At 41.0% G+C, this 27416-nt stretch overlaps 2 protein-coding genes across 2 annotated transcripts; one reads left to right on the plus strand and one right to left on the minus strand.

The window, feature by feature from the left end:
* The first annotated feature begins 52 nt into the window (after positions 1-52).
* Positions 53-14809, plus strand: PPP1R3E (protein phosphatase 1 regulatory subunit 3E). The gene has a single exon (XM_085589882.1). It carries the CDS (start codon positions 7149-7151, stop codon positions 8097-8099), a length of 951 nt encoding a protein of 316 aa, XP_085446008.1. The 5' UTR covers positions 53-7148; the 3' UTR covers positions 8100-14809.
* A 5853-nt stretch (positions 14810-20662) lies between these two features.
* GCSH (glycine cleavage system protein H) lies at positions 20663-27362 on the minus strand. The gene is made up of 5 exons (XM_021541221.2): positions 27221-27362; positions 24023-24102; positions 23000-23063; positions 21341-21472; positions 20663-20792 (listed from the first exon to the last, which is right to left on the minus strand). Exons 1-5 carry the CDS (start codon positions 27348-27350, stop codon positions 20695-20697), a joined length of 504 nt encoding a protein of 167 aa, XP_021396896.1. The 5' UTR covers positions 27351-27362; the 3' UTR covers positions 20663-20694.
* Positions 27363-27416: the final 54 nt, after the last annotated feature.

Below are 27416 nucleotides of genomic sequence, written 5' to 3' on the forward strand. Positions count from 1 at the left end.
GTTTTAGTTTACAGAATCTCTACCAACTGGAAAGCTTTCAAAACGTATCTTACAATGTCTGTTCGTGATCTCTGGAGGTGCAAAAAGGTTCTCTGTCTCAAACCTTTCATCAGCTCAAAATGTAATCTTTACCTTGTACATGCAGTGCATGAACCTCTGCAGTTTCAGCTCTGTGGCAGATGTCTCACCTCTACAACACTCTCAGGACAGGGCTCCTTTGCCTTCTTCCTTAACTTACCATCCACCCCTCCTGTAGGGTGGTTTAAGATCCCAAGTGTTGTAACATCCAGTAGAAATTCACCTGCAGTATCATGATTCTATTCTAATGCCTTATTATTTTGTTGTGTATTTTATTTAACTGAGAAAATATTTTTGTTACTGTAAATATTGAAAAAAAACCCAAAGCCTAGAGAAGCTTGGTTTGGGTATGTCTCATACTCTATCCTTTTTCTTCCTGTGCAGCTCCCATGCTTAGTGACGATCCCACCATTTTCTGTTAGTTGGAGGATATAAAATGCTGATTTTTCTTGTTACCTGTAAGTCTTGCATGTGTGATTCAGAGGAGGTGAATGAGCAGAAGCCGCGTGACTGAAAGTTCTTGTGCACTGTTCCCTCAGCTGTAATCATGAATGAAGCATTCTCTGATGGACAGCAGGAGGCTGCTGTGTTCAGCCCCATCACAGTGTGAGGTAAGCATTTGCAAGCAGCAGCATTCAGGTGTTTCCAGAGGGGAAAGAGGTATTTACAGAGGGGAAGATGTCAAATATCTAGAAACTAAATTCCTGTTCAGAGTGTTTAAAATCATGCAACAGTCAGATGTATAAGATCCCAGGAATAACAGCCTTATTCCCATCATAGGGATACTTCTGCTTTAGATTAGGCTGTTGAGGCTTTTCATCATTCAGAATGGATTTGACTTATAGGCAGAAGTCAGATATTTTGACAGACTGCACATCTGAAAACTTTCACAAATGGAAGACAGTCCAAAAGGCAGGAAAAACTAACTCTTGATTGAGAACAGACTAAGAAAGTGTCTGTTCAGAGATAGGGGAGCCCCATGTATTTTTAAACTACTTCCTTGCCTGCTGTTGCTCAGAATTTTGCTGGCAGTGAAATTGTTCCTGACTGGTATGAGTTTAGTTTCTGAATTTCCTTCACTTGAAGAAATTCCATGCTGGCAAGCTGATTGTTTTCCATCAGAACAATGCAGTTAGAGGCTGATTTTCTTTCTTGCTCCAGGATTTGACAGTGAAATCAGTCCTTTGGATGTTTGGACCTAAAACAATAGGAGAAAAATGTTGATTTAACTTTCAGGTGTTCCATCATTGCATTTTCACATTGTTGTCAACAATTCACTTGTTTTGTTTTGGCACCTTGAATAGAGGAAGCACTTCTGGCTGATCCAGCCTGTAACTTTATTTCCTTTCCTTGAACAGGAATGGTGTTGTTCTTAACACAAAAACAAGAAGCTGCTGTTTCCTCTGCTGGAAGAACCCACTGTGTTCAAAGGCACATAACTTGATAAAGTTTATGATGGCTGAAATGTTGTGTATTTGTTTCTTTATTGTCCAGGTCTTTAATCAACAGCTTTTGTGGCCTTCTGCTGCAGGTCTTGTAGAATAATCCGTGAGTGTAGTCTGTGTTCTTGTATCAGGCTGTAGTAAAACCTTTGTCTAATCTGATTTGACAGTTTCAAAAAACACAGCAAAACTCTTACCTGGTATAAAACACTGGAAAATGTGGAAATAATGTTTGTTTTTCCTGCAACTTTTTTTTTTTTTAATATAATCCTAAAAAACTGATTGTCTGCAATTTAAACTGAATGGCTGCAACTTAAAATTATTATAACAGCTTTGGCTTTACTTTTAATTGATAATGCATTCATTTTTCAGCTTTCTCACTGAACCAGCATTATTTTCAGTTGTCTGAATGGAAGAAGTTATCTCCTTCTGGACTTTGAAAAATGTTTCTAGTTTCACAGCTAGATATAAGTGTGCATATATATATGCATTGCATTTTCTATTTAGTGGAAAATGCAACTGAAACAAGTATATATGAATTTCTTTATCTTGGGGCTGTTTGTGAAATATGCTTGTTTTGTAGAGTTTGTATTTTGTATCTAAATATGGAAAACAGATTGGAAAATATTTTACTATACAAATACTACTTTCCAGCAAAAAGGTGTACAAAGAAGGGAAGAAAATGGTCTATTTTCTTCTAACTGTGAAAAAAAATGAAGTATGCCACAAGCTTATTTTTGGTTCTATAAAGTCATGAACTAGTGCTACAGAGACCATTTGCAGTTGATAGAAAGCCCTGTGGTTATTTTACACCATGATATGAAGACTGAGTCACAATGACTCTTACTAGAAAATGGGATTTGGGAACATCCCTAAGTGCATTTTTTCAGATACTGACATGAAGAGTTGTGTTAAAAGTTCTAGGACTGAAAGAGTCCCAAACCTGCTTGCTGTGACTTAATCCTTGTTAAGAAAATTCAGTCCTTCTAAAAAGTGTATAATTATTTATATAAGAAAAATAAATGCTCTTTATCATTTTCTCCAGAAATGTGATGTTCATGTTAGGGTATTTTTTCTTTTTTACTGTCGTAACTGGGCTTTTTTTTTTTTTATTCCTCTCCAAAAGTCTTTAGCCACTCCAAAGTCAGCAGACAGTTAATGCTTAATTAATAAAATTGTGTGTGAGCATCATCATACTCTAAGGCAGATTCACAAGGTCAAGAACATAGGTAAACTCTTAAAATTCTATTTTCTTATTAATGCCATGTCTTCATTTGGGTCCAAATACTTAAAAAAAAAAAAAAGGCAACAACAAAACAAAACCAAAACCCTAAAAACCAATACCCAAGCACAAAACACTCTTTCCAAGTGTCACGTCTTGTTTAGCAGAACTTTCAGCCTGCTGGAATTCACTCACTGATTTGACATCAAAAATTCTTGATTTAACTCTATGAATCAAAGAATTTTCACCTTAATAGATAAAGACTGTATAACCTGGTTGGTAAAGATAGTATTTGACACAGAAATCAATACCATTGTTCTTTTATATACCTCAAGCACACTATCTGATTCTAATCTGGCAATTCTTGAGATGTGACTAAGATATTTTCTTGGGGAAATAAATAAAGTCTGAGTTAATCATCAGTGTGGGAAGGTATTTTTAAAGTAGAAGCATGCAGAACAACTGTATCACGCCAGGCTTACAGACTGCCAGTGTAAGTACCATTGTCACATTCATGTAGTCACATAAGATTATTAAATTTGGGGGTGATATTCTCATGTAACACCTACATAGTTCATCAGCTTCAGAGGAGCTGCACGAATGAGAGTAGAAGTTGACCTTTACAGTTCATGTACTGAGTCACAGCTTCATCTCCAAAGCTGCTGTAACCGTAATGCACTTCGCCTTTACATCCATTTTATCTGCCTGCTAAATATAAACCTGTTCTGGAAAGTTAAAGTGGACATGTGACAGGGGCCACTTTGGATAAGCCCCAGCACTCAGACACTCTGCCCTATTAATGGTTCCATCGAGGTTCTGCCTAATGCTCCCCAGCGCTGGTGTTTGCTTTCTCCTCGATTACCTGGACTCCACACAATCAATAAATGCAGCAGAAGAAAGCTCCCCATTCACTTTCTGCTGCAGTTCTGTCTCTTTCTTTGGAAATCTTTTAACAAAACGGGACCAAACATCTCTGTTCATTTAGCTGGAAATCCTCAGGCATCAGATGGATTTTAAATGCACTTTGGCATGGCAGAAATGTCAGGGGCACTCAGCTCACACAGCAAACAAGAGGCTGTCTTTAAAAATTTTGACATCATCTGGAAGATGCAGAGACAGGTCAACAAAATGTTATTAGGACAATGTTAATTAGGACAAACCTTTATCCTGTGACAATGCTATTTAAATCTGCAGAGGGAGAGGAATCTGGAGGAATGAAAATAATGCCTGAGCACCATTTCCTAAGGCTGTCAACATTAATTGCAATGTAAGACTTTCTGTTCTTGCCCTATAATAGAGCAAATCTGCAGAGCTCTAGAATTTACAGGATGCTGTCTCCATTAGTGCTGGCACCTTCAAAATTATCTTGTCACAATAATACTACTTTCCAGCAAAAAGATAATAGATATTTTTCTTTAAAGGGGGTAGCTAGGGCAGTACTAATGATTTCTGTATCAGCTTGGTTTTGACAGTATTATTTAGAAAAGAGTTTTGAAAAACGTCCTTACCATAGTGCTATAAAAGCAGAGATAGATTAGGCTTTGAAACTTCAGTTTTCAAAATTTTGTGGACTAAATTAAGATCTAGAGGAGGTGGTGGATGGCTGCCTACTACTGCATGCATTAAACCACAGTTTCTGTGTGTGGTAGTGCTTACGTGCACTAAGGATTTCAGCATTTGCTGTGTACAAATATTTATAGTAGGCAAACCCAAAATTTCTTTTTAAATTTCCTTTTACAAACAGTGCCCGATGCTTCCCATCTTTAACTCGAACCACAGTTTCCACATCACAGAAGGATGCAAAGAGCTTCAGGCTATTTGAGGGAATGTCTGCGTGTGTATTTGTTAAATTTCAGTGCTCAAGATTTCATTTACTGCATCTGTCTTAAAATTCATCAGAGGGGGCAGACCAGCCTGGTAGTAAGGACACCCTCAGAAGTGAAAGACGTGGGTGAGAGTCCCCACAGCACACTTGGCAAGTGAGCAAGAGTAAAAAGAAAGCAGCAGCATCCTCAGATTCAGTGAGGCTTGCTGGGAATGTTTGGACTGGGAGAAGAAAGTGAGAAATACCATAGTGAGAATTCTGGTGGTGTTTACACAGTGACAGTACTTGAGACAAGGCTGAAGTGCCCCTGCATCTCGTGCTGCCTTGACCTGGCTAGTTCAAAGTTTATTGTGTTGGCTCGGGGTTTTTTCCCTTTATTTTCACTGTGATTTCTCAGGTTTTATGCTTTTTTTGCTTACTACTTTGGAGGAATCTGTATTTTCAACTCAGTTACATGAACTACCTCACCTGCAGTCACCGGAGAAGGGAGTTGGGGTTTTTGGTTTCATGAAATACCATGGTTGTGGAAGGAAAGAGGAAACTTGAGAAAGCCAAAAAGCAATAGTATTACACAAGTTTATGATAAGAAGTTGGGCAACTAACATTACCAGAAGCGGGGAAGTGCAACTTTACAGAGGCACCCTAGTTGTGTAAAGTACAGCAGAAGCTAAATTACTCCAAAGTTGTGTTCCCAGGCATACCACAAAAACATCCAGACCTGACTGAATGGGTAATTTGGTTTAAACCCATTTAGCTTATTAGTGTTGTTAGTTTCGCAGTAGTTTAAAAATATAAAGACTTTGCATATTGATGTAAAAAATAAAGTTCTCTACTTGATTTTAAGTGAAATGAACGTCAGTAAAACCAAGTGTTAGTTCATTAGAAAATGTTCATTATGAAAGAGAGAAATTATGGAAAAATTAATTCAAAAGGATGTAGCCTTAAAACATGTTTGAAGAATTGTTTGAGTCTGTCCTTGTCCCCATTTTAACATGAGTAGACAAAAACCAGACATGAGTTCATGTTCTTTTACTGAAATACTCATTTCTGTGAGGGAGACAGGTCGAGACCTCAAAAAAAAAAAAATCCCATGGTGTGTGTTAATGGACAAGTGAGACGATTTAAAGATTCTGGGCTAATGAATTCAGATGTACTTATTTATGTTGTTACTATTTGATTTTTCAAGACCTGTAATCAGGCTGCAAATGTGAGAGAGTTGCACAATGAAATATAATGGTGTCAAATTTAATACCGATGGGCATAACTTTCTCTACTTATGAATCATCTGTCATTAAAAAGATTTGGAAGCCAGCAGTAATAATCTAGGAATTATTTTCATACTTATTAGTAAAGGAACTAAAGCTGATTGTTCTAATATGAGACAGTGGGTAACTTTTCCTGTGTTCTGGTGGCTTTTTTTTTTTTTTTTTTTTTTCCTCTTAGTCCTTATCAGGTTTACTTGTCCTATTCTTAATCTTATCAGCCGCATTTCCACTGTCAAAGGAACACCAAGTGCTGCAGATAAAATGCTAGAGGTGTAAAAAGCTCCTGCTCAGAAGCTAAATCAGAATCACATGTCAACACAGTTCAGGCTCAGGCTCTGGCAGGATGGTAGGATCATTGTTTTTAATGCCATTTACTAATTAAAAATGAGTCCCAGATTACGGAAAGTCTGGAATGAAGCGGCTTACTAAAGTGGTGGTTTAGCTCCTTGGACCAGCTACATCAGAGAACTGTCATTATAATGTAATTTATTTGAATATTGCTCAGCAATTTCCAGATGCTCTTCTGACAAGAGGCGGCGGTTTATGTTTCACAAAGTCATCCCCCCTGTTTCGGCCGGAGCTCCTTTTACACCGACGAAGACGCGCGGCAGGTGTATTTTATTCGGCAGATGTACTGTAAACGCATTACAGCAGATCAACTGGATTTCTTCCTTTAAATGTACACTGTAAGATCCAACTTGCGAGCCAGCTGTTTCTTATCGGCCCGTGTAATCTTCCCAAGCCCGGCTTTGCCTCTTCCTCTCGCAGCTATTTCTGTAACGGGATCGGACGAGCCGAGAGCACCGCTATGAATTTTAATGCTTCCACTAGGGAATCCCTGCCGCCTCCTCTTTTTGGATGAGATCCTCGAGGAAAGACCCAGAACAGAGCGAGGAGAGGAGGAGGAGGAGGAGGAGGAGAGAGGGACGGCGTAGCCGCGGTACCGAGGAGAGCGGGAAGGGGGAGCCGCGGGTGTAGCTGGGCACCGCGGCGAGGCCGACACCGAGGCGGGCGCTGGGGCGGGTGGGAGCCATGGGGAAGGAAGGATGGCTCGGGGCGTGTGTCGCTGCCTGACCGCGGCGCGTCACCAGCGGCGGCAGCCAGAGCGCCGCGGTCCCGCCGCCGCCCCCGCACACATGAACCCACCGGCATCCCCCGGGGCCGGCCGCGACCTGGACAGCGCCGACGGCATCCCGCTGGGTCCGGGCGAGAGACACAGCCCGCGGGCCGGGCGCTAAAGCCGCCTTGCCATCAAGAGGAGGGGCTCCGGGTGCCGCGCCAGCCGCCGGCACCGCCGCCGCTCCCGCCGGCACCCCATGGATAAGGCGGGTTCGCTGCACAGCTCGGTGCCCGGGCCGCCACCCCGGCTCTACCTGCCGCGTAACTTCAGCTGCAGCGCCTGCCTCTATGGCAGCCTGGCCGAGCAATGCAGGGCGGGCTGCAGCCCCGACGGCGACGCCGCGCCCACGCCCGTGGTGCGGGAAGCGGCGGGCGAGAAGCCGCCGCCGAGCCGCGGCCGGGAGCCCACGCTGCCCGCGGTACCCCCCAGCCCCACGCAGCGCCGCCGCGCCAAGTCGCTGCCCACGCCCGGCGACCGCAGCCTGCGCCCCGCGCTGCAGCAGAGCCCGTCTCGCCGCAAGACCGTGCGGTTCGCCGACTCCCTGGGGCTGGAGCTCACCTCCGTGCACCTCTTCTGCGAGGCCGACCTGCCGCGGGTGCCGCTGCCCGCGCCGCCGACGCCGCGTCCCGCCGACCTCCTCAAGACCAGGAAGCCGCCGGCGCTGGGCGACCTGGAGCCGGTGCTGTTCGGGCCGCCGCCGCCGCTGCTGGAGCCGCTGTTCCCGCCGCAGCCCGGCGCCAGCCCCGGCTTCGCGGAGCGGGTGCGGCAGCACAAGGTGAGGCTGGAGTGGGTGCGGGCAGAGCCGGCGGGGCTGCGCGGGGCCGTGCGCGTCCTCAACCTCGCCTACGAGAAGGTCGTGTCGGTGCGCTACACGCTCAATGGCTGGGCCAGCTGCGCCGAGGCTGCCGCCACGTACCAGCCGCCCGCGCCGGCCGACGGCATCACCGACCGCTTCGCCTTCATGCTGCCCCTGGGCGCCGCCGCCGAGACCACACTGGAGTTCGCCGTCCGCTACCGCGTGGCCGGAGCCGAGTACTGGGACAACAACGAGGGCAAGAACTACCGGCTGCGGGGCCGGCAGCGCGTCCCGCCCGTCGCAGGGCCCCCGCAGGACCCCGACAGCTCTGCCTGGATCCACTTCATCTGACACGGGGGAGCGCGGAGCCCGCGCAGGGCCGGGGGACCCCTCCCGGGGGGCTCGGCGCGCTCCCCTCGGCGCCTGCCCCGCCAGCCGCCCGGAGGAGTTTTCCCGAGTTCTGTTTACAGAAGGGTAAATCTGTGCTTTCCGTGTCACCACCGGCGCCGGGGGGAACCCTGGCTCGCCTCCCGGGCGCTCACGGGGTGTGGGCAGGGAGGCCGGGCGGGGGTTCCCCCTCAGTGTCCCGGGCACTGTGGCTTCCACCAAAGCAGCGAGCGGCTGCCGGCCGGGCTCCGCTGACAGGGGCCGGGAATGTGCGGGATTTGCTGGTCAGGACCGGGATCCGCAGGTGAGTGCACATCCTCCCGGCCCCGGAGGTCAGGCTGAGCTGCTGTCACCTCAGCAGGTTCCACGGAAGGCACTGCCGCAGGGCATCCCTCCCTCCTATTTGCCTAATCGTGCTCAAACCGAGCCCGGCTCCGGCTCGGGCTGGACCGGCCCTCAGCGCCTCGCTGACCGCCCGTGTTCATTGTCCCGCGGGGTCAGGGGCCTGACGGTGCAGGCTGAGGGACACATTCGTTTTGAACCCCAAAAGACAAAAGTATGGATGCCCCAAGGCGTAGCTGTGTTTCATTATGCAGTGAAAGTATCAGATTTAAAACAAAGATTTATTTCTTTTTTTCTTTCTTTTTTTTTTTTTTTTTTTTTACTTTTGAACCCTGTTTCAGGTTTTTAATCATAGTTAGAAAGCAGAAAGATAGCATCACATCCTATTTGAAACACAACTCACTGAGAGATTTTAAAAAGAAAGTGTTTTGGTTTAGAATTCGTGTGGTACGTTGATGGAAAAGTTTGTTAGGATCTGGTGTTCGTTTCAGTAGGATTGGTCCCACAGAGCTGCTTGTGTTCAGGTCAGCAGGCAAGTCGTGGAATTGCACCAAAAAAACGAGAGACGACACGAGCTGAATCCGTAATTCCAGTCTGCATCATGAGCAACACCTTCATTTTTATTCCTTTTGACAGTTTAATTAAACAGCATCAGTGCAGGAGCCTACTTTCTGAATTTCCTGCTCCAAATTCTTCATAATAATTTCAGTAAGTGAGGGATTTTACAAAACTGGTGAGGTTTAATCAGAGAAATCAAAGAAAGTTCTACCTTGCCATATAAAATTATATCAATCAAAATTACACAGCATCCTGATTTCTGCCTTCACATAGATGTTTTAAATTATATTGGCACTAAACAAAGCCTTTTCCTTTTAAAACGTGCTTTTTCAGGAGTTCAGCTGAATACAGGTTGTGCTGGTGCCAAATCTGGGTGCTGATTTGCCAGCATTGAGGCATGCATGTGTTTGCTGGAGTGGGGCCTCTGCAAATATAACTAATGACAGTGGTAAAACCATGTCAGTGGGATTTTCTGGTTGTGAAGGGCTGTAAGATCAGGCCTTTAGGTTTTGAATTTTCTGTAGGTTGTTTTGGGATTAAATGCAATTTTTTAAACTGCATTTTTGTGTTTCTTGGAAGGGTTAAGTGTCCCAGGCAGCTTGAGTGATGTCTGGAGTAATGAGTTCTTGAAGAACCTTTTGACTCTGGTGAGAATTGAGAGCAGTTTTGTCTCCTGAGGGTCTGATTTAGTCATAATAATTAAACTTATAAATTCTGGGGGGAAAAGAGTTTTGGAAACTCAATGGGAAAAGAAGATTTAATTTTATTTCTCTAGATTACTGGTTCTGATTTAATGGAAGTAACAGCAAGGCTACTTCCTGTAGTATTGGTAGCTTGGTTTTAATTTCCCAGTCAGTGTCCTAATCCCTGTGCTTTTAATGAAACTAAACTTAACAGAAATACACTGTCACTATCTATTGAGTATTTCACATTTTAGTATATTAAGGTCCCCATCTTGTAATACAGTAATCTTGTAACTTACTAGAACACATTTATAAAGCTAGAATTGCACAGCTAGGGTCTTAAAATGTTCATGATTAAAACATATTAAGTGGTGTATTTGATAAAGCAAGCCCAAGTGTCTTTTAGTTGAACTTTACTTTTTATAAGAGCCTTAATACTGGAGAGAAGGAAAAGGACTTGTCTCCATTTGAAAGCACTTTGAAATCTGATAGAAATATAGCAAACCATCATTTATTTATGTGTTGTAGCTTTCCAAATTTTGGCCTTTTTAACTGACAGAGTGAACCAACAGCAGCTATGTGGACTAATGAAAATGCTTGGAGAAAAAAGTAGTTTCTATGTATTTTAGATCAACCAATGCTGCAACTTTGCTTATGAAGTTTTAACAGGATTTTCTCTTTATTGTTTCAATGGCTTTAAAAAACACAGAGAGCGCTAAAAACCATTCTTAACACTGAGCAATTCTAGAACTCCAAAATTATTTTCCAGTGATTGGTAGTTTTCATTGTTGTTTGATTTATGTAGTTTTCATTGTAATTTGATTTATGCAGCATATGCAGGTCTGCAAAAATCTCTAAAAGTCTCTAAAAAAGTTTTAAAATCTTCTTCTAGCACCTGTGGCTTAAACACTTTTGATTTGGATTACCTAAGTGGATGTACCTGCCTCAAGTGCACAAGGAGGTTGTTGTATTTCACTTTATTTTTGATCATGATTTAGGTGAACTTATTGTTGGTTTTGGTTGGAATTTTGCAGGCAGAATTGGGCTACAGCTTTATAACACTGTTCAGATATTATTGTTCTTTTATTTATGGCCACCTTTGTCAAACACAAATCTGAATATTCAACCTTTTGAAGCATACCAGGAGAGGGTTTTGCAAAACAGTCTCTTGAGCTTTCAAGCAGTTAACCTAAATTTTGTGAGTAAGTTTGTGGGCTTGATCAGAGATTATTGGTGAGACACGTGCAAGTCCAGGAGAAGACTTGGTCTTGTAGAAGGTTTAGAGGCAGTTCCAATGTAATGCCTGGAAAGGGAAGGCTGCACCCAGCCAGCTTGGACCACAGAATGCCATTGGTGAAGTCTGTGGAAGGAAATTGAGGTATTTTCATAGAAATTATCAGTAACATATGCCAAAACCACACTACTTCAATTACACATTTGCACATCTGTCGCATGAATTTATTTCTGAGAAAGGTTTATTCACATTTCCAAATATGTGTTCAGTTCAGTGGCTGGGAGTATTTTTCCACTGGCAGCATTCTTGTAGTTTTCAATCCATTAGATTTCAATCTGAGCCCATCTAGTCCATCAAATAATTGCTAGAAGCACTGTGATAAGTGGAGATGAAACAGAAATGTCAAATTATATTTATTTAATACATAAACAATGACTTTGAGGAGAAAAACCTGTATTGAAGGGGGTAATTTTCAAGTTGGCAGGACACCAAATTTTTTATTGGGAGTTTGAGCAAAGTATCATTTCAAAACTGTATTTCTAAAGAATACTGTTCAAGAAAAAATGTTCACAAACAAAGTTAAATATTTGAAAATTCTCAAGCCAATCTGTTTCTGGAAAAAATGGTTTTATATGCATGAATGGGGTCCATGCCCCCTCCCTTTCCAAGTAATACCAGGATGGTTTAAGCAAGGCAATAATCCTTAGGTTGTGCACTTCACTTCTAAGTGAATTATTCATTGCTTACGTCTCTGCAGGTGTAAAATTGTGTCTGTCATTTATGGTGCAAAGTTGTAGCTTTATGAAATGTGCCATGTTGTTTTATGGGCATATAATGCTCATTTATCCATATAATGCTCATTTATCCATATAATGCTCATTTATCCAGCAAGTCGAGTTGTACTGTATGTCTGATAGACATGGATGTTTGCTGCTTCACACTGGAACTGGTAGGGTTTTTGCATGTGACTCTATGCCTTCTGTGGCAATTATTTTGGAGATTTACCTTAATTATTAGAAATCCCAAAACCAATGAGAACTATTAAAGTGACCCAGCTAGCTAAACATATTATTTATTAACATAAATTCAGTAACTGAAGGTGGTGTACTTACTTTAACTAAACGTACATAATTTCAGGTAAATTAATTTTTTCTCCTTTTACCACTTGCAAGTAACTTTTTGATGTGAATGTGTGTGCCTCAGTATCTCAGTAAACAACAGAGTAAGTGCACACTCAGTTGTTTCAGCAGATGTGAGGGGCAAATATATCACTTGAATGAACAAATGTCTGTTCATGCTTGAGCATCATCTCTTTACAGATATGTGAAATGTTTTTCCATAATGCCAACAGGCAAGCAGCTGCTAATTTTAATGTAAAGTAACCTGCAGAATACTCAGAATCTGATTTTTTGAACATATCATATATTCAAATTTTTATGTGCCTTTCAGCATTTCCTAGAAATAAAGCTCACGTGTTCCTTAGCTCTCCCACCACAAATCCAATAATGAACTTGTCATTAAAATGAAATTTTTACAAAAACACAATAATTCTTATTCCTGACACATTTTTAGCTGTGCCAGAAATTGTGTATCTATAGCAGCCAGAAAGATTTGATAATATTTTCCCATATTACAGTGAAAGAAATGTCGGTCAGAAATATGTCTTCCTGGTACACCTCTACATTTATGTAAAAAAGAAACCAATTGTGACTACAGTTAATATAACAGAGTATGTTGGTTGTATATATTCACTTCTTGCACAAATATTCTAAATATATATTCTATCTGAAGCCAGAAGTTCTAGTTTTCTATGAAATCTGTCCATGGAGGCCTGGCCTTTTCAACTTTTACTTATTGGATGCTGTTTAATGCATATTGTTAATTTTTTGTGATGGGTTTAATCTGTCTGCAGGGTTTATATCATTAAACAAAAGTGCTCAGGAATGCCTGAAGTAAATTACTTTTACCTTCCAGCTATTCTGCATGGCTTTTTGGCAAATCCTCAGTAATTCTGCTTCCTGTACGTACTCCACATGCACATGCTTGGAGTAAATGGAAGGATTACTAATGGAATGGAAATATTTTTGACCACTGAAATTAAGGATTTTTCAACACAAATAGTTCAAGGCAAGAAGTAAATATAGTCAATATTGCTGGAAAACAAAGACCACTGGCCTCATGTAGAGCTGATCAGTGTTTTGTTTAAAATGGAAGACAGTGGTGTATTTCAAAATTAAACATGTTCAGGGAAACACACCTGTTTCAGTGAAGGTTTTCTCAGGTTCAGCTGATAGGAGAAAATTACCCTAAAGTAAAGAAGTGATAAAGGTATTTCTTTACGTCTGTGTATGGGCTTGAATGTAGGTCTTCCATGAGCAAAGTGGATAATGAGCTATAAAACCAATGGCTATTCCTTGGAGGTTTCCTTTATCCAAGTTACAAATACTGTTTTAATACCCTCACAGAAAGGATTTTTGACCCTGGGTTTCCCCATCTTGTATGAATATCCTCTTCATTAATCACTCTGGCTTTTGCTTGAGGTCTCTGTTGTTGAAGAAAGATTTGATTTTATTTTTATGCTACATAGGAAGATAATTTTTAATTTAGATTTTTGGAGGGGGAGGCAGGGAATTTTTTTCCTTGCAATTTTCATTTTTTAGATATTAAACACTAGCATGAAGTATAAAAATTGCTTGAAATTACATATGCACTAGTGATTCCAAAGACTATAGCAAAGAATAATGTCAAGTGTGAGATGTGCTTTTTAAAAAACATACGTGCTTTGATCTAGAAAGGTAGGGAGAAAGTCCTAGTCTCCAGTGCAAGCTATTAATGCCAGGGATTTCTTTCTATGCAATTCTATGGTGCACCTGTTTTTATAGGGATTAACTTGTATCAGTCCATGTATCAGTGTGTTATGTATAGAATACTCTGTTTAAAGTGTCATTAAGGAAACTGTGTGTCTTAAATGGTGTTACAACTTTAGGCTCTTTTTTGTCTAACCTGACTTCACTAAATCATGAGAAACTCCTCTGAATAACAATAACAAGACAATATTTCATAACATTGCATAATCAAGTCTCACACGTTACACTTACCACCTTCTAGGACAAAAGCTGTGTTACTGTTGTGAGTTTCAAAATTTTTGTATTTCTGTATCTTAAAGTGCAGCCAAACTGTGCTACACTTTTAAACACAAAGAGCTAAGAAGTGTGTTTGCAAAGCTGATCAAAAGTAGTCAAACTAAAATTGGCTGGGATTACTTGTGTGTCAAGTCTCTGAACTGTGGTATAAAAGATGTTTGTGTACCTCCTGTGCCTCCTTCATGGAGGGGCACCCTGGGTGCAAAACCTGCCAACATCCAGACACGAATCCAGGTTGCACTGCAGGAAAATTGCTGTGACAGAATTGCTGTTCTTGGAGAGGTTTGAACAAACCCAACTCCTCCCTTGTAGCGTTACACAAACAGAGGTTCTGTCTGGTGAAGAGACTGTTCTTCAACGTGCAGGTTTTTATTACTGTTTCTTTGATTTACTGTGACTTCATTCTGAAAAAAAAGATTGTTACTAAACTCTGTACTGGACTAGTAAATTACTTTCAGTTGTAGCATCTTCTGCAATGTTTCTATTTCACCAAATAATGTTTGTTTCTAATGTTTGTAAAAGTTAATGTAATATCACCAAAAGTCAAAATCAACATTTTCTAATAATGCCTTGTAATTTACCTAGCCTTACAGTATTTCAGAAAATTTTCCACCAAAACTGCATCTAGTCACTGCTTGTCACAATTATGAAAAAGAGATATTTATAAACCTGTAGCTTCTAGCTGCCATTAAAGATTAATGAGACAAATCATGAGCATGTGGTGACTATAAACTCTTTTTTTTATTTAACCCACAAACCATGATGACTTCTTTTGTTGAGGATCTGAAGCAACGATGTTCCAAAGCCTCTACTGTGCATTTTGGGATGTACCTGCAAATCTGAGACAAATACCTGATATTTGGGACACATTACCCAGCCTGTCCTGAGCATGTGTCCATTGAGTGCTCTCCGTGGAGGCTGCAGGAGCAGTTCTGGTGGAGGATGGGATGGGAGTGGATGTAAATGCATATGGCAGTTTTTATTGTCTTGTTTCAGTAGCACCATTTTGGTCCCATTTCAGCATTCTGTAGTTGAGGAAGGGCTGCCTGAACTGCAGAGCTGAGGCTGTCCCTCTATCAGCTCAATGATCCCAAGCATTCTTCCAAATATTCTTTGTTAATTACCTACTTTAAATATTTGTTTCTTGAATTGTTATGATGTGCTGCTATTTGCTAGTCAATCTTTTAGTGTATTCAGCATCTTCTCTTGCAATGCCAAGAACATTTTTCAGCTTTTCTTTAACACTTTTTAAGAATTTTTAATAATACAGATAAAAGCCATATAGCCACAAGGAGGAAAAATGTTCTGTGTTTGTTCTCATGCAATTGGTACAACTTATTTTTCTATCCTCTTTCAGAAACATCTGCCTAGCTGTCTCATTAATAATAATTTTTTTTGTATATGTGTTTATTTGGAAAGGTGCAGTAATTAATATTAGCCCTAGATTTATTTCCTTCTTTTTTTTTTTTTTCCCCCAGAGGGAATTTTTCATGCTTTAACATCCATCTAATCTTTCTCTTCAAGTAAAAATGAATTCTTAGCCCACATAAATTACAGAATCCAGAACTATTTTCTTAACATACCATTACATAAATATTAGACTGCATTAGTTAGAATCACAGAATGTAATTTAGATTTCTTTTGGTAAGGAATATGCTTTGAATTTAAAACTGCTGTTATACTTGAATGGTCCTGAAGTAATGAGATTACAGTTCTGAGTGAAGATTATAATGAAGTTTAATGTAGTTTTATATTGTTCTTGGATTAATTTTTCTTTTAGTTCACTATTCCATGGGACAGTATATGACTATGGTAATTCATCTGATGATTAATCAGAATTACTTGTTGTAGATAGTCTTATTAATAACAGGAATTAAAATAATTATTCCGACAGTCCTACTACTAATGATAATAATAATAATCATCATTGTGGATGAGGGTGATACACTGCAGGAAAAAGGAGCTGTACAAGGGTGATATTACACCACTTTTATCACTGGCTTTGCCTTACCAGTTGTGGCACAAGTAAGGACTTCTCAGAACAGCCAGGAGTTGCCAAGAACACTTATTTCTGTCATTGTCTCTTGATCCAGACCCACACAGTAAAGAAGGGAGGCAGGTGATGGCAGAAAGCAGAAGTTGGTGTCCTGAGAAGTGCAGACTCATCCTCCTGTCCTGTGGATTGACTTTCATGGGCAGAGAAAGGTACAAGTGCTGTACCTGCATTTAAATGCTTCTCTACACAAAATACATTCAACTGCATAAATAATTAAACACTATAAACAATTAACAAAAAAAACAGCCTAATAGCAAAGGATGTAGGATACTTGTACTGCATTAAAATAGATCAGGTTTGAAGTGAGTGAATTGTGCTTTGTCAGGAAGAGAGAGACATCAATATCGTGGGGCAAACTCTAAGCAATCCAGATACCACAGTCAATTCTCCTGCCAAGGACTGTTCTTGGACTGTCTCACAGTGTGGAGAGTGTGGAGAAAATTACATCAAGGACACTCGTAAGCTGGTCTCAAAATTTGTCTGTGCCATCTGCAGCATATCTTGATGGTAATTTGCAAAGGTTGGACGTTGCTCGAGGGTGTTTTAATGTTGCCTTTCAGTCATGAGGTCCTGTTCCCTGGAAATAGAATCCCCAGGGCTGCTGTTTTCCATCAGTTCAGTCACATGACGGTGGGTACAACGAAACGAGGTTTAAGTTAATATCTTTGTTACATGCAGTGCTGTGAGAAATGTGTTTGTGTGTTTCACACATTTTCAGTGGTTTCCTCATCTTTTCTGCTGCTCCTGCAGTTGCCCTGGGCGAGTGCGTGCCCCGGGGCTGCGCTGAGCCTGCGGCCCCGGGAGCTCCCGCCCCGGCTCCGAGGTTCCAAGTGCCACCGCGTGGCGAATTTCTGCGATAATTCCTATTTTTAACCGGAGTCATTTCAGTCAGAGCACCGTTTGCGACTTGAAGCATTTTTTCCACTGATGACCTGTGTTTATTAAATAATTCTGTGATATTCTTAGGCTTTCTTTCTCTTCTCCAGAATATCTAGTGCAGGTGGTGCAGTTCCCTTTGCCTCTTTGCTGTGCCCACACCACAGCAGAAAAGCCTCGTGTGCTCAGGGGTTGACTGATTGCTGCAGTTCAGTTTATTCACTCGGCTGGTCTGAAGATGGATGTCGTGTCCTTTCTGTGTCAGTTTGGCAGATTAAAACTCAGTGATGGGAACCATTTCTACAGGGAGATTTTAGATTCCAAACTAATCAGTGTGAAGGAAAAGGAAAGAGGATGCTTAGCCACAGGACATCACTGGTCTGCAGACACCAGTTCAGGCAAGCACTGGATACTGAGATCTGCTGCACTTCTATACAGAGCTGCTTAACAGATTGTCTCAATTTAATGAGAGTGAAGATGACATTGCCCTTCTTTTATGCTCATCAAAACACTTGGCAGTGTTTTGATGTATTTTAGTTCTTTTAGTTTTAAACATTGAATTTTTTTCTCTCTCCCTAGTAAGAATTAACAAAGACACTTTTATTTATATACATTACAAGCCCAAGAGTCACAGAGAGATGCAGCACCCCCCTGGCTGAAAAACAGACGAAATGTAAGGTATTCAAGCTTTAGGGGACAGGCATTGATAAAAATATTTGAAAATAAAATATAGATTGAAAAACTTAGTTCCAAGTTTAGCTTCTATTAGTCAGATAGATAATTGGGGAGATAAAGGGGTTGGTACTTGTAGAACAGTGAGGAAGTGTTGGCCAAAGAAAGATCATGGTATAATTAACCCCCAGGAGATAGAGAGATGTAACTTTTGGTTGTGGGATTATAACTTGCTGTAAAGCAAATCTCTCAATATTGCACCTATAATGTATATAAATTACTCTGTAATTGTTAAGTTCTTAAGCTCAGGATCAAGACTTAAGAGGTCACAGATAAAGTGATTATTTTTGTAAGAAATCACCCTTTTTATTAATTTTCTGTAGGAGCGAGCACATGCTGATGAACAAGTTTGATGTTTCCCCCAACAATTCATACAAAAGCATTTAAAATCACTCCATCCTTTTATGGTGATAAACACATTTGTTGTGGATTCATGTCAGCAAGTGCTGCATTCATGCTCTTGCAGCCTGCCTGAGGCTTCCTGCTGCTGCTGAACTTAGTGAAGTCGTGAGATGTTTGGAGCTCTGCTTGGGTAGCAAACATCCAACAAGGAAGAACACATTCTTTTAGCAGCATAATCCAGGTAGTTGAGTGAATTATAAAAAGGTATAAAAATATTTGGTCCAATAGACATAATTTGCCTTAAACTGCAGAACAACACAGCTCTTGGCATAAACCACATGAAACAAGGAAAAAAATGGGAACAATAGTATTTAGGTGCTATTGTTACCATTTTAAGAGGAATACGTCACTTTAAAGTTGTATAAAATTGTAAAACAATTAGGGATAGAGATGTTCTTGATCCTCTTCTTTAAGCAACAGAACATCACTTTTCCACCTATACACCATGAAAGAGAGGTTGAATTCTGTTTCAGGTACTTTTCCCAGATAGTTGTCATTTCCCCACACTGATGTATGTAAACTGCTAATACAGTCTGAATTGGCAAAGTTTGAGAACAGGTTTGCCAGCTTTTATTGTTCCCCAGGTTCCCTAGGTCATTGCTGAAATTACTATTTTATTAATCAAAATAAAAGAATACAAATATTTAAAGGGGAAATGGTATAAAAATGTGTTACATTTTTATAATCTCTACAGGGGAGATCAACAAGGGTAACGTTACACGGCAAAGAATGAAGGGCCTGTTACTCTCTAGCCAAGTGGGAAAAAGGATGGTGAAAGAAACAGTATCAAATAGAAACATTTTCCTGCATTCCTACCTCCATTTGCCTACACTTCATGTATTTGAAACAAACATTCCCTTTCCCTTTCAAAGTGCACAGGGCAGGGAGTTTCTAAGAGGCCAGGACCAAGCTCCCAGCTCTCTGAGCCCTGAATGTTGTCACAATAAATACTGCATGGAACTGTGAATAATAGATAAGTACTGAGAGTTTTTAAAACATTTACACTAGGTTTACAAGAGCCTTCTGTTTATCAGCCACTGCCAAGTTGGAACTCCTTTGAACAGTCAAACTCCCTCATTCCTCTTACTCATTTTGCAGTTTAACTCCTGTGGAGAAGATGAAACCATCTTAAATACAGAGTGGATTCTCTCTTGGCAGGGCTTTGATGTGTGACTTGTGCAGCAAAGGTTTCCTCCTAGGATTTAAACCCAAAAACCACCAAAGCAATTACTTTGACATCCCTTCGGATCATAAAAGAAATCCTTTTTATACATTAGAAAGGTTTCTATATTACCAGCAGTCTATTTATGCACTTTAGAAGGTCAGTGATTCACATCCCTTTAGAAAGAAGGAACTTTCAAAGCAATATGAATTTTGCTTTAGTCATCTTTCATGAATTAAGCATTCCCCTGCTTCCTCTTAGATCAACCTAAATCATTGGGGTTTGTTCCAATTTAGTGCTTAGCTGCTAATAACCATTTTAAAATTGTGGGGAAAAGCTTTAGACCAAAATTCTGCTGTACTATTGTGCTTTCCTAAACTTCAGATGTGTACAAGTCCACCTTCCCAGCTGTCACATTAACTTTGAGTTCACATTTGTGGATTATTAAATATTAAGTCTAATGGAATCAGTTGCTTTAGCTCACTGGTTTGCAAAGGGTAAGTTTTGGGTTCAGTTCTGTGATGTCATTAGAGCAGTTGGCTACTTGATCTTAAATACAGACACACACGAATACATGATATGTCAAACTGTTTCCACAAGTACCTGCTCTGCTGAAATCACCACAATTGCCAGGCAAAAGATGTAAAATTAACACCTTAATTACTTGTGACTTAGGTAGTGTTCACTAGACAAAAATACAGCCTAAATAACCCACTGTAGAACCTTGATGAGCAACCACTGCAGGAGCTTTGCACACTAAGAAAGGCAGGGCCCTCATCCCTCCTGCCTCACAGGCAGGACTACTGGAATACACAGTAAAAAAAAAAATTAAAAATAAGGAAAGCAAAGGATTAATAAGTTTTGTAAAGAAATAAAAGTCATGCAGAGAGGTAGTTGACATGGCTTCTCCTTTTTTGGTAACATCTTTGTAACCCTAAGAAAGAATAACATGAGTAGGTTAGGAAGACACTGCTTTTCAGTGGTTTTGGAGCAATAGAAAAATATTTCAGAGAAAATTATAGCCCAGGTAATGAGAAGAGTCTTGTGCCTATGACAAAATTAACATGTTAATGCTGTTGTTACTAAATTTGATGTCAAATTAATCTATGGAACTATACATTTCAGCAAGTGAATTTTGTTTCCCAAAATATTATAGACAACATCTGCAGTTACATGAATCAGACAACACAATAAAAAATTCTCACAGGTACACAGATGTGAAACACATTTATCACTGTCATTATTTATAGTCTTGTATATGTGATCTTAAGTGGTATTTTTCAAGTTGCCAAAACTGAATATTCAGTATTTCCTTAATTGATGACAAACTACACTGAGATATTTTATATGAATTTATTTCAGTATTCCAGCTCAGTCCTCAATGGATTTTATGTATTTCTCATAGGCATCTTCAGTCATCAGTTCATCAAGTTCAGCAGGGTTTGCCACAGTCATCTTGATAAGCCAACCTGTAGTTAGGAAATGAAAAAGAATTGCTAATATCCTACAAGAACAATTAAATCATGATACTGCCTTAGGAAAGCAATCCCAGCAGGAACAACCAGCCTTGGATCACTGAAGAATCAGCCAGGCTTTTGTGCAGGCAGAACAACATTTCAGTATTTAAAAAAAATTAATAACCAACCAACTCATCATAAGAAATGACTTTTTGAGTCAGAGCAGTTATGCAATTTAGTGACAGTGGCATAGGGAGATGCTGTCTTGAAAGAATAAAGGAGCCTGACCTCTCAGTGTCATGAACTCTTACAAGAGCCAAAATTCAGAAATGCAGTCAAGGCAAATAGATTTAAATTCAGCCACAATGTATATCTGAAAATAAGATGTAAAACGGCTGTGATAATGCTTTTATGTTAAATTTACTGGGCTTGAACTATATTCAGTATATTCCATTTAAATCTCTACACCATTAAACTGGAAGAACAGGAATTGCAGAGCCATTTGTAGTAGCAAGAATCCACACCATATTCATTATTCAAAGATAAAAGTGACATCTTACCATCTTTATAACAGGATTTATTGACAAGCCCTGGATTATCTGCAAGGGCAGCATTAATCTCAGTCACTTCTCCTGAGAGAGGGGAATAGAGTTCACTAGCAGCTTTCACACTTTCCAAAGCCCCAAACTCATCTGAAACAGAGAATATGATTGCATATTTCTAAGGGGAAAACTCAAAGCATTTCCATTTGTTCAGTCAAGACATCCTGGTGATGACCCAACCAGTGAAGAAATGTTTTGATCTTGTGCAAGAAAACAGATTGAAGTCACCCACTTTATGACAAGGATCAGCATTATTAAATTTGATGTTTCTGCTCTTGAATTCTGGGGAATTTGTGCTAGCTGGCTACTACAGAAGGGACAGGAATTCCTTACATTTCATTAATCTTTTGCCTGAAGCCCACAGGAAGGAACAACACCCAACTCTTGGTGCAAGAGACTGAAATATGTCTTTTATCTATAATTTAAGCATTTTTATTTGTTATTTGGTTACAAAATCAACAAAAGCACGATTTCAGCAATCCCATTTTTCCTTCAGAAGCACTATCAAGTGTTATATTTGCACTCACTGGAAAACACACATTAGTATTCAGAAGCACCACACTGGAAGCACCCAGCAGCTCTTCCCTTTTTCCTGTTTTGTAGGGAGTTATGGAAATGGGGCCTGGAGCAAAGTTAATCCAGAGCAGCTCTCAGCCACAAGCAAACAAGACAGAGGCTGAAGGAACAGGGAGCTGTCACAAGAGTAGATAGGCACCAGGACAAGGGATCTGAGAACAACTTGTTCTGGGAAAGCCTGGAATTAGGCTGAGGCCAGAATGGGTAGAAAAGAGAACTTAAATGGAAATGAAATTCCTTCAAATAAAGCAGAACTACAAGTTGGTTAATTAAAATCCTACACAGAGAGACCTTTTGTCTAACAGTTAGTATTCAGTGTAATAGATTTGGACAAAACAGTTTGATGGGGATCTATTCCACAAGAAGGATGGCAGAAGAAAGGCCTTCTACTTTACCTCATAAACCCCCATTTCTTTTTAAAAGATTGTCTCAAAATAATAACAATTTTTTCTTCTTATACTACTGAGACAGCTCTCCACCATAATACAGGAAAAGATTTTTTTATTTCTACCTGTTAATGTTCACTTTCTTTAACAGGAAAAGTTACATAATTGAATGATGAAGAATTTAACAACTTGTACACCACCAACAAGGAAAGACTGTAATCATTTTTGATACCTCAAAATTACTGAGTCTCAATATTAATAGAAAAATTAGAGTGTGATATCAATTAGAAGGTTCACATCATGCAACTCACAAAGTGCATAACTGGAGAATTACAAATAAACACTTGAAAGTTCAGATCATATTTTAGAAACAGAATATAGATAAAATTATCACAAAAAATATTTTAATACTTTATTTTTGAATCAATATCGTCACAGTTTAAAAAGCATGTATTTTCTGCTGTTAAGCACAGTCTGACAGTGAGAATTGAAAAGTAAAGCTGCCTCTTGTAGAAATACCTGAATTTATTTTGCATCCAGGAGCTTTACAATGGTATTAGTAACCATAAATATTATTACAGAAAATTTGTCTTTGCAAGGGAAGAGTGGGATGAGTAGAATAATCACTTCAGGAGCAACTAGAACTGAAACTTACCATGTTTACTCAATTTTGTCCCAACTTCTGGAAGACTACAGTAAACAACATCTCCTAATGCTTCCTTAAAAGAAAAACAAAAGCATTAGAGCATACATTAACAAAACTAAATATAGAACTGTTACAGTGACTCTAGAATCTGCTTCTAAATATTGTTCTCATTCTTTACAGATTGCATATTTTTCACTTTTTCTTAGCAAATACTTAATGTGAACAAAGTGTTGTGTTATCATGCCCCAAAAAACAAAATATTGTTTCTCTGTTGCAGTGCTAACAAGTCTCAGGCTCAGTCTACATGCAGATTTCTTCTGGCAGAATGAGGAATAACATCTGCTGATCTTCTCAGCATCAGCCACAGAGAGCTGTTAGCACACAGTTTGTCCTCACTGACTGAATTGGGACCCTTATCACCATAAAAATTGTCTCAACTCTTCCCTGACACATACACCCTTTCTCACAAAAGACCAGAGAGTATTAGAGTTATTGACACACACTAAAATAAATGCTGCTTGTCCTGAGAAACATTAATTCCATTTATTGATACCTTGTCCCATTCTTTAAGTTTTATATATGGCCCAGAATTTGCCTGTGACTATTCCAAATCAGGTACCTGCATGAGAACAAAAAATCCAAAGGAATTCCTATCCTAGAGTAAAAACTACATGCCATGCTGTACATCTGTTCACAACTGTTCTTTAGCCAGAGGGATTTCACCATCTTTGTGTTCAAAGGAAATCTGTCTTAAGAACGTACATAATGTCCTCTTCACACAGCCATGAATGCTCAGGCTTAGATCTGAACACTGAAGTCTCTCACCAAGTCCAGCTCTTCACAGGCTCAATCTGAAGCCATTAAGACCTTATCAGAATGCTGAAGTGGCACAAATATCACAAACAATGCTCACTGTGTTGCATATGCAATTAAAACAATAAAAAAAAACCCGTAAATGTCCAAAGAGCAAGGACAGAGCAGATAGGCATAAATAAATATTGCAGACCTGGGCGAGGGCAGAGGGATCAATACCTGTGCAAAATTGCTGATTCCTACTGTTCCAATGCCATTTTCCACAGATATCCACTCGTGCTTGTCTGTGAATTTGCGGGCTGAAAGGAAACAAAGCTGACATTTCAGACAGAAGTGACATCTTGCTCACTGAAATACAGTAACACATTTGCAGCCTTAAACCATGGGGCTTTTCATTGAGTTTGCTAATTTTTCTTGGAAAATATTTTAACCAGCACATGCAATTTACAGAAGCTCAGAACATGCTCAGTGACAGGGCAGAGGCTCAGGGTGTCCTGCTCAGAGCATTATCGGTTCCTGCGCAACCATCTGGAGACTGATAAAGTACAGAAGCAAAAAGAGCAGCTCTACTTCAAACAGCAGTGCAAATCTAAAGTTTTGATGTGTGTTTTATTCATAGTTATACATTTCTATGATAGCACAGTGGCTTTTCAAACATATTTGGTGTTTATTTCGGATAACTATTTATTATGGCTGGGAAGGCCAGTGTTGCTGACTCTAGAAACATGGTGAGCATTACAGCATCTCATTCCAAATGCAAAGCTGGCACAGTTCTATGCATTATTAAGGCAAATTAATACAGGACAAATTAATTAGGCAACTCAGACAACTGCTACTTAATAGAATTGCTGTCTGTTAACATTGTCACTGTGAGAAGAACACAGTAGTTATTCTGTATCACTTTGAAATAGGTCTGTTAAAACCTTGTTAAGCCCTTTCACAGCAAGTTTACAATTCTCCTTACATTTCAGATCTGGAAGATTCAAAACAGCTTTATCAGAGGCAATTGTTTTTATAAAGACATATGGAAAAACTTCAAAAGAAGTTATTGAAACAAGTAACATTTTTCTTGCTAACATTTTTCCTGGAACTTTTCTTACTCTGAGAATTTTCAGCCTGCCATGTCCGTTTTCTCATTTCTACATAATATCCCTGTAGATACCTTCATACTTTCAAAAAAAATGTAATTAATTTATTTTCCACTTTCAGCACCCATCCAGTCAGGCAAGGGATGTTGCAGAAACTGGAAAAGGTAACTTCTGAAACAGCTCCCTGAGTGATTAGCACCACAATAGTACAGCTGCACCTTCCTTTTGAGTGCAACTCTCCTCTCAAACTCATCCTGTGGCCTGAACTCTTTAAGGCAAACACCAGAGAAACTACACTTCTGCACCTGTATACTGGAATACTCCTTGTGTAATTTCTAAAATTGTACATGAAGGAAAACAGAAGCTCTCACTGTAGATCTGCTAAAATCTTTCCACACAGTCAATACTTTAAGCTTCTTCAGTTGCAGTGATCCTCTTGTGTCTGAAAAGTTCAAGAGTAGCAAATGGTTTGTCTTAGAATAGGGCCCAAATATTATAGAGCTCAGCAGAACAATATGTGGGTTTGCAAGTATAATACACAAACAAATATGAGTCAACGGTAAACATTAAGTATTTTCCCATTAATTATCAGTCAAAAATCCAAAGAATTTCATCTAGCACTACTTATAACTACAAAAAAATCTCATTACACACTCTAATGAACAGAGTCTTAAATGTCTCAAATAATTTTGGGTCCAGATGTTAAACTCATGGGGGTTCTATTGGAAATGAGTAATGAACCGTAAGAATGGAGAATGACAATTGACAAATCTCAAACTCAAGCTGAACATTAATGATGTTACACATAGCACAAAGAAAAAAAAAACAAACAAAACAAAAAAAAAGTGAAAAATTAAAATTCTGAGCATGCAACAAAAACACTGCAAATGAAGTAAAGGTCAAGTTAAAAACAGTTAATAAGTAATCTGAAAATTTGAACTTTGAGATTATGTGGTCAGCCCATTAAATAAATCAACCTAAAGGAATATGAAATGTCAATGCATACCAAATCTCTCTCTGTATTCTTTTGCAGAAGAGCAGCTGAATTTACTCTAGCTTCATTCATTTCAACAGGACTTTGGTTTCTGTTTAACTAGCACACTCTGAACTCAGCCCTTCATTTAGTGTAATTTACCTCTATTAACTATATTCATATATACCTGAAAAGTGAACTCCCACCTCCACAAAGAGGCATACAAAACTTTTCCTCTCTGCCTCAAACAGAAGCACTGTTTGCTATTCCTTCAAGTGATGTGTATAGGAAAACAATGGGTACATTGGGCAGAATAGTGAAAAACAGCTTAGATCTTGACTCAGTTTGCAAGTAATGAACAATAAATAATATATCTTTCACTTGCAGAAGAAGACAATTAAACAGGTAGGTTTAAGATTGTCTGGAAATAAATGGATGAGCTCTTCTTAGTGGTAGTCATTACTTCTACAACCTATTTGCCTCCTCTTCTTGCCCACTTTTTAAACATTTCTGTTTGTTAGAGTACCACAGCTTCTGTTTTTCAGACTTTCCTGGGCAACTTCCAATCCAAGAGAGCTTTGACAGCAGTAGATACTTTCAGAACTCACTACAGCAAATGCAGAATCGCGGCAAGCACTGATGCACGAGTCCATGCCCTGCCGTGCCGCGGTGGCTGCACAGGAGCCAGAGCCAATTTGCAGCCCAGAGCGGCTCAGGGCCCTGCGAGCCTGGCTGGGTCTGTGTGGCTGCCCGCGCCGGTCCCTGCGGCGGCTCTGGCCTCGCCAGACACCCGCCCCTGCCCCTCTCTCGGGCTGCTGATGCTCCTCGGAGCCAGCATCAGCCTGCTTGTGAGCGGCACTCCCGGCTGGAGCCAGCCGCCGTTTCGGGCAAGCCGGGGCGCTCCCGCTCGGCCCACTCTGCCTCCTTCCCCTTCCCCAGAAGGGACGGAGCCGCTTTGCTCCGAGGCTGAAAGTTTCTGGGCAACTAACGGGGGTGAAGCCGCTCCTGTGGGAGCCCAGCAGCGCCCGGGGCAGGCGAGGGGCGCTGGGGGGCTCAGACATCTTGCGGGGCTCGCCGGACACCGGGGGCTCCGGGCGGCTGCAGCATCCGAGGGGCCGCGGGGACACGGCAGGGCGGGAGGGACACGGGGACAGAGGGCGGCTGCCGCCAGCGGGACCCGCACTCCGGCAGCTCCGCGCACCCAGCCCCGCCTGGCGGGGGCTTCCCCCGCGGGCTGGGCCGGGGCGAGCCCCCGCAGCCCACCCTGCCGGGCGCAGCTACCGCCGGCTCCCCGCAGCACCGGGCCGCTGTCCCGCCCGCCCGCCGCGCACCTCCCTCCCTCGGGCCGCCACTCACCGGCCAGCAGCAGCGAGCCGGTGCCCAGCCGGCGGGCCGCGGGCTCCCGCGGCGGCAGCGGGAGGCGCGGGAGGCGCGGGCAGCGCGGCGCCAGCACCGGCCCGACCCGCCGCAGCGCTCGCCACGCCATCTTTGCCGGGGCGGGCGGGGGCGGCGCCGGCGGGAGGCGGCGATGGCGGCGGGGCGGGGCCGGCGG

Source organism: Lonchura striata, chromosome 11 (assembly GCF_050655825.1).
Source record: "Lonchura striata isolate lonStrDom1 chromosome 11, ASM5065582v1, whole genome shotgun sequence".
Taxonomy (NCBI): Eukaryota; Metazoa; Chordata; class Aves; order Passeriformes; family Estrildidae; genus Lonchura; species Lonchura striata.